General features: G+C 44.1%; 1 protein-coding gene across 1 annotated transcript in view; it reads left to right on the top strand.

The window, feature by feature from the left end:
• Positions 1–12,068, top strand: part of dscaml1 (Down syndrome cell adhesion molecule like 1) — a 584,291-nt gene that overhangs the window by 543,194 nt on the left and 29,029 nt on the right. The window contains exons 25-26 of the mRNA XM_072593321.1: positions 5,204–5,392; positions 8,639–8,926. Coding sequence (XP_072449422.1) covers positions 5,204–5,392; positions 8,639–8,926 — 477 coding nt within the window. The remainder of the gene's footprint in view (positions 1–5,203; positions 5,393–8,638; positions 8,927–12,068) is intronic.

Below are 12,068 nucleotides of genomic sequence, written 5' to 3'. Positions count from 1 at the left end.
CCTCAGGATGTTGCATTGTCCGAGGATAAGTTGCCAGTATCTATTTTGCAGCTCTCTTTTTCAAACTCCCCCTTTGTCTCCTTTCTGATTGACTTCACCTTTTTTCCTCTTTTATAATATTGATGCTGTGATGAATCTGGCCCATTTCTGAAATTCAAAATTTGCATCTGATTTTCTCCATGATTGCTGCTCCTATCGCAGCTCATTTCTTGAGTAAGAAATAATTTTCATTTAAATGAGCATCTCTTCACAAACTTCAAAGTTCCCACAGGGCTTCAGAACCATCGAAATGGATTTTTGAAGCACATTTATTTGACTATGTATTCCCTCAGTGCTTCAGCCTTTGAATCAGAATGGAAGATGAATGAGTGGTCACTGATGGAGATGAAATTATGAGGGAATCCAGAAGGAAACAAATGGGAAGGAGGAAGACCTCAATGCAATTTGGTTGTCCATTGTAAGCCACTTCCAACTATCTCATGGTCACAAGCTTGGGCAGCACAGTGACTCTGTGGTTAGCAACTGCTGTCTTACAGCACCAGGGACCCAGGTTCGATTCCAACCTTGGGCGCCTGTCTGTGTTTGCACATTCTTCCTGTGTCTGCGTGGGTTTCCTCCCACAATCCAAAAATGTGCAGGTTAGGTGAATTGACCATGCTAAATTGCCCATAGTGTTTAGGGGTGTGTAGGTTAGGTGCATGAGTTGAGGTAAATGTAGAGTAGGGGAATGGGTCTGGGTGAATTACTCTTTGGAGGGTCGGTATGGGCTTGTTGGGCCGAAGGACCTGTTTCCACAGCTAAGGGGTTCAATGATTCTATGAAGCTTAACACATCAAAAATTACACACCTTGGATTTGTCCCACCTATCCCCTGGTTCTTAGTCTGGCTTTGGCAGTATTTCCAGTGTATTGTTCTTCTGGGCTGGTCTTTGAATGAAAACCTGATCTCCACCTACACAACACGATATAATTGTTACAAGGTTTATTTTTATCCTTTTCTAAAACAAAATAGACATACTGCTGAAGCTTTTTGTATAACACATGATCCATTAGGACATATGCAAGAATACCAAATTTCAAATGTTCACAGCAATTTGTATGTCAGAGTTTATATGTTTGGTTAGAAAATTATCTCTGATTGGCCAAGGCATTAGCCTGGGGAAAGCAATGGGAGACTTAAGACTCCTCACATCCCTAGGTAATTCAAAAACATGCCAGGTAATATTCTTTTTCTCTTGCAGAGAATGGGCCCCTCGGTATTTATACTTACTGTATAAATTGTTGCGATTATTTGAAATTTGGCATTCTCGTGTTTGTCCCAATAAGTGCAAAATGTAGAACTTCAGAAACAGGGCTCTCTTAAGCAAGATTTCAAGTTCTGTACTAACAAGCAAAAATAAGATGTAGTGTTAGAGAGGGATGTTGTTTATCTGTGAGTTCCCAACCCTGGCAACATTTAAAGCTTTTTTTTTGTAACAGCTCCCACAGGTGACCTAATGAAGAGTTCTGGTTCTGCCTGTGCAATGGCTTTTCTTCCAAATCTGAAACACTCTTTTGTTTAGCTGATACGTGTTTTACACACATCTACTGCTGGCAGAGTTTGGGACTTTCTGTCTTGTTACAAACAGCATTCTGTTTTGTAACCTGACCCTGAAAGTCTCCCCAACGAATAATTTCCATCTGTTGGAAAATGTATACAAGATAAGAGATTTGTTACATAGGTTTACACCAAAGCTGTTTTTTCAGCAAGGTCACGCAATGGCAAGAATTTATTTTGGTGGGTTTAGGAGAAGAGTATTAGCAAGTACATTATTAAATATTATTGATATGAATAATGCGTTAGTGAGCGGCGCAATGGCTCAGTGGTTAGCACTGCTGGCTCACAGTGCCCAGGACCCAGGTATGATTCCACCATCAGATGGCTGTCTGTGTGGATTAGATTAGATTACTTACAGTGTGGAAACAGGCCCTTCGGCCCAACAAGTCCACACCGCCCCGCCGAAGCGTACCCACCCATACCCCTACATCTACATCTACCCCTTACCTAACACTACGGGCAATTTAGCATGGCCAATTCACCTGACCTGCACATCTTTGTGACTGTGGGAGGAAACCGGAGCACCCGGAGGAAACCCACGCAGACACAGGGAGAACATGCAAACTCCACACAGTCAGTCGCCTGAGGCGGGAATTGAACCCGGGTCTCCGGTGCTGTGAGGCAGCAGTGCTAACCACTGTGCCACCGTGCTGCCCATGGAGTTTGTACGTTCTCCCTGTGTCTGTGTGGGTTTCCTCCAGGTGCGTTGGTTTCTTCCCATAGTCCATGGATGTGCAGGTTCAGTGGATTGGCCCTGGGGTATATCGGGTTATAGAGATGGGGTGGGTCTAAGTGGAATGCTCTTTGGAGGGTCACTATGGGCTGAATGGCCTGCTTCCACTATAGGGATTCTATGAATTGGCTTTTCCAATTAGTCTGCAAAAGAGTATATTTTAGAAGCAGTTTGCACTGAATGAAAGTATTGAATCAGATCATCTTGGTATAATTTATTCAAAGGATTTATCTCCTGAACAATTACAATATTCACAGTTCTTTCTGACACCAGATGTTCATTTATTACTTCAATTTGAATGCACTACATTGAAACTTCATTGAATCATTTTAGGAATGATGCTGTCCAATGTAGAATTTGCTGACTACAGAAGGTGCATACATAATATGGCCAAACAAGTTCATTTCTAGTATACAAATCCTTCTTATGTACCTGATGGCCAGGGGTGACAGTGGGTCAGTCTCCTGGTCAGAAGACTGTTTCAAACTACTGCAGTATTTTGCCCTTCTCATGCAGCGCAGTTTGAGGACAGGCAGGCAGTAGTTTAAGTATCAAACACACAGATTCCTGGAGAACTCAACAGGTCTGGCAGCATCTATGGGGAGAAAAATAGAATGAACATTTTTGAGTACTAAACTAGAAACATTATCCCTGTTTCTCCAGCATTCTCTGTGTTTGTTTCAGATTTCCAGCAACCAACAGTATTTTGCTATTATACTAGTTTAAGTAAGGTGTCCCAACCCAATCGCCCTGTGGCTGAACACTTTAACTCCCCCTCCCACTCTGCCAAGGACATGCGGGTCCTTGGCCTCCTCCATTGCCAGACCATGGCAACACGACGCCTGGAGGAAGAGCGACCCATCTTCCGCCTAGGAACCCTCCAACCACAAGGGATGAATGCGGATTTCTCCAGCTTCCTCATTTCCCCTCCCTGCACCTTTTCTCAGTCCCAGCCCTCGGACTCAGCACTGCCTTCCTAACCTGCAATCTTCTTCTCCGCCCCCACCCCCTCTCCGGCCTATCACCCTCACCTTAACCTCCTTCCACCTATCGCATTCCCAACGCCCCTCCCCCAAGTCCCTCCTCCCTACCTTTTATCTTAGCCTGCTTGGCACACCCTCCTCATTCCTGAAGAAGGGCTTGTGCCCGAAACGTCGATTCTCCTTCTCCTTAGATGCTGCCTGACCTGCTGCGCTTTTCCAGCAACACATTTTTAAGCTCTGATCTCCAGCATCTGCAGTCCTCACTTTCTCCCATGGAGGAGAGCACTTATTCATTGAGCCCACGACTGAATTTTATTCCTAATAAGGAGGATATGTTTGTGCAGACCCAGTAATGTATGCAGGATGGCAGGTTGGGGTGCCTGAGGATCTTGCAAAATGTTCCAAGGATTTTAAAGAGCAGGATCAAGTCGTTGGTAGGGAAAGGAAGCTGAATCATGCATAGATTGAGTGTTGCTGAAGATGGATGAACATAGGTTTTCGCCTCCACTGGAGCATCCTCTTGTTACTTCTGACCTACACCTCTCCTCTGGTCACTCTACAGGACATTGGTGAGGCCACTTTTGGAACACTGCATGCAATTCTGGTCGACCAGCTATAGGAATGATGTTGTGAAACTTGAGATGGTATAGAAAACATTGACAAGGATGTTGCTGGGGTGGGAAGGTTTGAGCTACAGGCTGAGACCTTTTTCCATGGAGCATCGGAGATTGAGGGGTGACCTTATTGGGGTTGATAAATTCATAAGAGGCATGAATAGAGTGAATAGCCAAGTTTGTTTTCTTAGGGTAGGGAGTCCAAAACTAGAGCAGATAGGTTTAAGGTGAGAGGGGAAAGATTTAAAAGGGACCTGAGGGATAACCTTTTCAAACAATGGGTGGGGTGTGCATGGAATGAGCAACCAGAGGAAGTGGTGGAGGCTGCTACAGTTAAAAGGCATCTGGATGGGTGTATGAATAGGAAGAATTTAGAGGGCTATGGGCTAAATGGGACTAGGTCAGATTGGGATGTCTGGTTGGTGTGGACAGATTGGACTGCAAGGTCCATTTCTCTGCTGTACAACTGTATAGCTCAGTGAGCAACATTGTGTCCCTGGGAATTGTGCAGAGCTGTGTCATGCCTGAGCAAGTGCAGTGGTATAGGTTGCCCAGGAGGTGTTGGAAATGAGGAGGCAATGTGGGTTCTGCAGGAGGAACAATACAGCCCCAGAAGAGATGTCAAGTCCCTACCTAACTGCTTGGGAACACCTTTACCACAGTGACCACATCCCTCCATCCCGACTGTGTTGCTGTTCCTTCACTGTTATAGAATCATGGAACCTCGACAGTGTGGAAAGAGGCCACTCACGCCATTAAGTCTGCACCAACCAACGAAGAGCATCCCAACCAGAGCCAGCCCCCACCCTATCCCACAACCCATAATTCCCATTGGCCAATCCGTCTAACCTGCTCATCTTTGGACTGTGGGAGGAAACCGGAGCACCCGGAGGAAACCGCAGGGAGAACTTACAAACTCCACACAGACAAATGGGCTGTAAATCCTGCCCTTGCTAGCCACACCCATATCTTGTGTATGAATAAAAAATAAAAGTCCACCACCACCATCTCGGGGAACACACAAAGATGGGTAGTAAATACTGACATCACACAGCAACATCCACACCCACAAAAAATGCCTTTTTTAAAAATGATTTCTTTCACAGGGTTATGATTTGGGAATGTTTCCATGCAAAGAAAGTTTTGCTGATGAAGGAGCTAATTCGATGAACCTGAGCAAGAATTGTCTGCCCTTCAAGAAGACCGACACAGGGTTTCGTTTGAAATTCAATTTACAGAATTAATGAGACATTGATGCTCTTTTCTCTGTCTGACAGGCTTTGTGTTGCAATACTCTGTTGATAACAGTGAAGAATGGAAGGATGTCTTCATCAACCCAACTGAGCGCTCCTTCAAACTAGACCACCTCAAATGTGGCACTTGGTACAAGGTGAAACTGGCAGCCAAGAACAGTGTTGGAGCTGGGCGCATTAGTGAGATTATTGAAGCCAAAACTCACGGGAGAGGTAGGTCAGGATAAAAAGAAAAATTGTTATGGATGTAAGGTGTTGAGATAAAACCAATCATGAATGCTGCATTTTCTAGACTAGAACAAATGCAAACTGTTCTGAGACATGTTGTGCTGCTCATACAGAGATAAGAGCAAGATTAGACCATTTAGCCCATTCAAACCTGCTATGCCATTCTAGCTCATTGATGATCATCTGCTTTGACTGGTCCATATAGTGGCGGGTCAACATATTGACTTCCATTTTGGGAAAGTCATTGATGTGAAGAGACCATGGAGATCTCAACAGAAGAAAGAAAATGAGATAGAATGTAGACCATTTTCCCATTTTATTTTCCTTTCAGTTTTCTCCATGCTACATGGGGCCACCACAATTCTGGTTGATGACCTTGATGTTGACCTTTGTTTTTGCATTTGCCAATTGTTTTTGTAGTTAGATAGTCTTCAAGATGAACATGCCCCATTTATGTGAACTAGAAACCATAGCCTGGCTAACCAGGAAACCTAGTCACTCAACCTCTGCCATAGACATGTTGGAGGGAGTTACTGGGGGATTTTCCTGTTTGACTGCTATGGAAACATACTTTCCTCTGCTTTCCAATTCTGGAGGAGGACTTGAACCCAGAGCTTCTGGCTCAGAGACAGGGAAACTACAACTGTGATACAAGACCTCCTAACTTTCCCACTCTATAAATTATTATTCAAATGAATAGGAAAGCCTAAGGGACAACCTTCTCATGCAGAGGGTGGTGTTTGAATGGATCAATCTGCCAGAGGAGATGGTGGAGGCTGGTACAGTTACAGCATTTAAAAGGCATCTGGATGGGCATATGAATAGGAAGGGGTAGAGGGATATGGGCCAAGTGGGACTAGATTAGTTTGGCCGGCATGGACAAGTTGGAACAAAAGGTCTGTTTCCATGCTGTACGTCTCTATGACTGTATGATTTCAAAATCAAGCTGCCATAGAACCTTTCACATTGTAGTAGAGAATATTCAGTCCACCATGTCCCTGCTGGCTCTTAGAAAGCGTGATTCACTCCAAACCCATGTTTCCTTGTCAAGCATATATCCAGAGTCAATAGATGTGGAGCTGAAAAAGCACAGCAAGTCAGACAGCATCCAAAGAGCAGGAAAGTCAATATTTCTACTGCTTTCCTGCTCCTCGGATGCTGTCTGACCTGCTGTGCTCTGCCAACATCATTTCAGGGTCAGAAGTCATACCATACAAAGTTATTGTCCAAAAGGTTTATTTGAAATCACAAGCTTTTGGAGCTCTGCTCCTTTATCATCTGACCACAATGACATACTGTTTTAAAAGAAATCTCTATCTACCATTCAGTTTATTTCCAAATTGCCTCAAATCTTTAGTTAGGGAACCACCCACTGGTGGGAACAATTCATTGTTTACTCAAGAAAAATGCCAAAGAACTTTGAATGCTGCTGAAATTCTCCTTTAATATTCTCTGCCGAAAGGGAACAATCCCAGATTCTCTGGCATTGCGATGTAACTGCAGTCACTTATCCCAGTTAAGAACCCCGATTGGAAAACACTTGCTAAGCAATCCCAAATATGCTGTGAATCATATTGACAACCATTTCAGTGTTGGAAGCTGCATCTAATACTGCACAGAGTCCTGGTATTTGCAGATTGAAAGATTATGTGCACGCATTTCAACTTAACCAAATGGGTGACAGTTACTCTCCATTCATTGCCTTGATCAGTCAGAGACAAACTGCCCAATTTAAATTTAAACAAAGCTCAACAGTTGTCTGTCAGTCATCATCTACAAGGTGCTTACTCAATGGAAAGCCTCCACCAGAGTCCATTTGCCAAATATAAAAATGTTGATTCACTTAGTATCCATGCAGATGCCGTGACGAGTGCAAGATGAAAAGCTCCAACAAAATCTATCCTTTTTATTCAGCTATGGTTTAAAGTTATGGCTAAAACATTTTTGGTAAATCTCTGCCCCCTACTCCCCCCTTTTTGCTAGTCTTTCACAGCCTTCCAGTTGTGCATGGCCAGACTTGGATGCAATGCTTAGGAAAAGACCTGTCCAATGATCGATAAAGGTGAAGCAAATTATTTTGCCTTAGTGTTTTAGGCATCTGTTTGCAAGCCTTTTTATTAACAGCTTGATCAATCTGTCCTGTCATATTCAGAGATGTGTAGCAGTCCCTCAGATCTGTCAGTGCCTGCATCTATTTTAAAGTCGTATCATTTTATGTACATTGTCAAATTTCCTGGGATGTGTTTCAATTACTTTATTACCTGTAACGTGTGCCTCTAGTTGTCAATGCAAAGAAAAATAAAAATTGGTTAAAGTATGAAATAGGCTTTCCAAACTAAACCAACCCCAGACAGAACATTTTGACATTAGAGATGTCAGTTATTAATAAGCAATTTGCTCAAATCCCTCCCTGTGGCCTCTGGTACAGATTGAGAAAGGTCACATCAAGCTTGTGCAGTTTGAGTTCAGTAACTCCCAGTGTTTCGGAATCGCTCAGGTTCAGGTCCCAGAGCTGGAGATGGCATCCAGCTGTTCCTGGATCTGTCCTTGCATGGACTGTTCCTGCCAATCAAAGGCAAACAGAACTACTTCCACATTTAGGGACCGTCTGGCTTGGCATTTAAAGCTGGGAATGTGAGAAGCTGCCATCTCGAAGCTACAAGGGAAAAGGACAACGTGAAAGAAAACCTTCGTTTTTACAAATTTTTCAGTTCCAGCTTTGTAATTGTGAACATCTTTCCCAACTCTGGGATCTATAGCAATTAGATTTCGACTATGTTTTGCAACTAATATTTTAAATAAATGATTTTAGCATCATCCTTTCATGTGTCTTTTTTTGGGCAGGCACGGTGGCTCAGTGGTTAGCACTGCTGCCTCACCATGCCAGAGGTTTGATTCCAGCCTCAGGCGACTGTCTGTGTGCAGTCTGCACGTTCTCCCCGTGTCTGCTGGGTGCTCTGGTTTCCTCCCATAGTCTGATGATGAGGTTAGGTGGATTGTCCATGCTAAATTGACCATAGTTTCCAAGGCTATGCAGTTGGGTCAGCAATGGTAAATGTGAGGTTACAGGGATGGGGTAAGATGCTATTTGGAGGGTCAGCACAGGCTGCATGGCCTCCTTGTGCATTGTGGGGATTCTGTCATGACTTTAACAAGATGTATTTAAAATGTGAAGCTAGGGATGTTGATCAATGTGCCTCTTATTTCTTTCCTTTTTGTTTCATCTTCCAGAACCTGCTTTCGACAAGGAACGGCATCTCTTTACCCACATTAACTCTACCCATGCCAGGCTCAACCTCCAAGGGTGGAACAGTGGTGGCTGCCCCATCACAGCAATCGTCATGGACTACCGTCCCAAAGGCACCTGGCCTTGGCTTACGTTAAAGACCAACTTGTCGCATGAGGTTTTCCTACAGGACCTGCAAGGGGCCACTTGGTATGAGTTGAAAATGAGAGCCTGTAACAGCGCTGGATGTGGCAACGAGACAACACATTTTGCCACACTCGATTATGACGGAAGTAGGTGTGGGGAGTGGCTGTGGGGAATTTAACTTTTCACCTTCAGGTCGTGGCTTTCTTGAGAAAACCTATTTCTTCACATGTAGGACCCAGGGTACCCTGATCCAATCCCAATTTCGCCACAGAAACACAACACTGCACTTCCCAGATGTTTTTTCCTTAAACATTACCATGGCACACTCCCACACTTTCACTAAAGCTGGGCAGCATAACTGATTTGTGCTGGAGCACTGAATTGAGGACATCTATTTACATTTAACAGTGTGATAGACATCTGATACTCCATAGCTCAATAACTAGTAACAAGGAACTGAGTGCTCAATTCTTCAACTCTCCATGTCCGACAGAGGCACCATTAGAGCAGATGTGACTGGGATGGAGTATCAGAGAGTGAGGAAGAGGTCCTACAGGAGTAAGGTGGGAAGAAGTGAGAGAAATATAATGGGGAGAGGAAGTAAATATCTAGTAATATGTACAGCTGTAAGTTGATAAGAAGTACAGTCTTATTATCAAACAGCAAATCCTTAAAGGTAGTATGTGACGTTCAGGCAGAGGAAAGAATGGGCAGAGGGTGAAGATTTGAAGCACGGTAAATGACATCTTTGGGAATCAGAGGAGTTCGGAGCTGCATGAAGTCAGTTATCAGAGTCAGAAAGACAAAAGATGATTGGGAAAGGGTGCAATTATAAAATGGCCACTAACAGCTCAAATAAAGAAATTAGGAGGAATTTCTTTATACAGGGCATGTAAAACTCCTTTCCGCATGTCTTGAATGAAGCAGAGAGTGCCATTGCATTTCAGGAGAGATGTGATACACACAGGAGGGAGCAGGCATGAGGGGATGTTGGGGGTGACAACGAAAGGAGCATTAAAAGCGGGCACTGTCTCACCCGCAGTATAAACACAAGCATGGACCAAGATGGGCCGAATGGAGTGTTTTTGAGACAGTAGACTCTTTATATGTCGAAGCTGAACACCCAATATTGCAATCGTTATTACTTTAATGTAAGTTTTGACTCCACCTAGAGGCTGAGTGAATAAATTTCTGCTGACTGAAACTGAGTGTTAGGGAGGCTGCTTCCCCATTCTCTTTAACTGGTTCTTCAAAAGAAATTAAAGTTGATCAAAGGATTAAACAATGGTGAACCTCAAGCCCTCCAAGAACTCTGTGTTTATTCAAACCTGCCCATCGCCCACTTTGTTCGCACGAAGGAAACCATCCAGGTTTTATACATTGAAAATGAAAGTCTTAAAATAACAGGATCTGCCTGTTACATTTAAAAAGGCATTGGGTTCCAGAGTAGATCTGGAGGGAATGTTCCCATTCATGAAAGGATCAGGAACAAGGGGACACAGAATAAAAGTAATTCAGAAAAGAAGCAAAACCAATGAGGAAAGACATTTTTCACACAGCAAGTGGTTCAGCTGTGGAATACATTACCTGAGAGTGTGATGGATGCTGGGTCAGTCGAGGCATTCTACAGGAAAGTTAAACAATTATTTGAGATTTTTCCATGCTCTTAGGGTAGTGGCACTAAGAGAATTGTCTCACTTGGAGAATCATTGAAGCCACAATAGCCAAATAGCCTCCTTCCACAATTCCACAGCTGGGTGTTACTGGCCATATTTGGCTCCATTAACAGCAAAAACATTTCAGTTAGGAGGTTTTGAAAGTCACATAGATCAGGGATCTTGAGTTCCAAGTCTGTGGAATAGCGTTTCCTTCACTCCATCAATGGTGGCCATTGCTTTCAGTCATCTGGGATCTGGAATTCTCTCGCTAAATCTCCGTATTGCTCCCACCTCCTCTCGGACCCTCCTTAAAACTCATCCATTTCATCAAGCTTTTGGTCACCAAAATCTCCTCTTTTCAATTTTGAACTGATTGTGTTCCGGTGAAGTACTTTGGTAAATTTCGCTTAGTGGCAGTTACTGTGTAAGGGCAAGTTGCTCGTCGTATTTGCAGAGGTGGGGGAATCCTCCCTTCCCCCACTTGCCTGCCAAGGCTTGTGGCCAGTGAGGTTGTGCACTTGATGCAGTCACGAGGAGAGATAACTGCCCCTTCTACTTTGCCCAGCACACAAGGAAGCACAACAATTTGTACACACCACCCCAAGACAACTGAGTGCATACAGGGTGGCACGTTGGCTCAGTGGTTAGTACTGCTGCCTCACAGTGCCAGGGACCTGAGTTCGACTCCAGCCTCCAGTCTGTGTGGAGATTGCACATTTTCCCTGTGTCTACAGAAGTTTCCTTCTGGTGCTCTGGTTTCATCTCACAATCCAAAAATGTGCAGATTAGATGAATTGGCCATGCTAAATTGCCATAATATTTAGGGATGAGTAGGTTAGGGGTAAATGTAGTGTAGGGCAAATAGGTCTGGGTGGGTTACTCTTTGGAGGGTCAGTGTGGACTTGTTGGGCTGAAGGGCCTGTTTCCACACTGTAGGGATTCTCTGATTCTACTGATCAGGAGTGCACTGTGCTGTGTTCCAAATCAGAAGGCGTCCTCGTCTTTATATGAACTGCTGCAGCATGTGGAGTGGACTTTTGAATCACGCAGTCCCTGTTACAAACTGTGTCCTGCGGTCAGACCTTGTAAGGGCTGTCTTGAGGTAACGGTCAATTATTCTGGCACCTGCTCCCCAGCGCTGAGCAACAAATGCCACCAGCCCCTGCTGGGATTTCCCCAGGCTCCCTCAGAGAGCCAGGCACCGATGTGCTTCAAGATGACAGGGCAGGCAGAGAGTGACCTTTACCTGGCCACCACCATTATCACATTAATCTAGCAGGTTTGTGGGAGGTAGAAGCAGTGAGAAAAATAGCAGGCTTGCACGATAATAGGACTTGAAGTGTTTCCAACTGAGTGCTAGCCTTCCTCTGTTCTTTAATTCTGCAATCAGTAGTACTGGCCATCTGCTGCTGCTTCCAGAGCCTCAAGACATGTTGGACTGCAAATTTTTTCTCAGAGATTTAAACCTTTCCTGGTCAAGATTCCCAAATGTACAGTGCGTCCTAGTGAAAGTTCAGGAGTAACATCTTCACTTGAGAGTTGTCGCTGCAAGGCATGGTTGAGGTGAATGTCATGGAATTATTTAAGGGGGAGCAGAATAGGCTCCAGAGAGAAAATAACTAAAGTTAGA

Source organism: Chiloscyllium punctatum, chromosome 23 (assembly GCF_047496795.1).
Source record: "Chiloscyllium punctatum isolate Juve2018m chromosome 23, sChiPun1.3, whole genome shotgun sequence".
Lineage (NCBI taxonomy): Eukaryota > Metazoa > Chordata > Chondrichthyes > Orectolobiformes > Hemiscylliidae > Chiloscyllium > Chiloscyllium punctatum.
The sequence above is the reverse complement of the archived record's forward strand: the minus strand, read 5'-3'. Positions and strand labels throughout refer to the sequence as shown.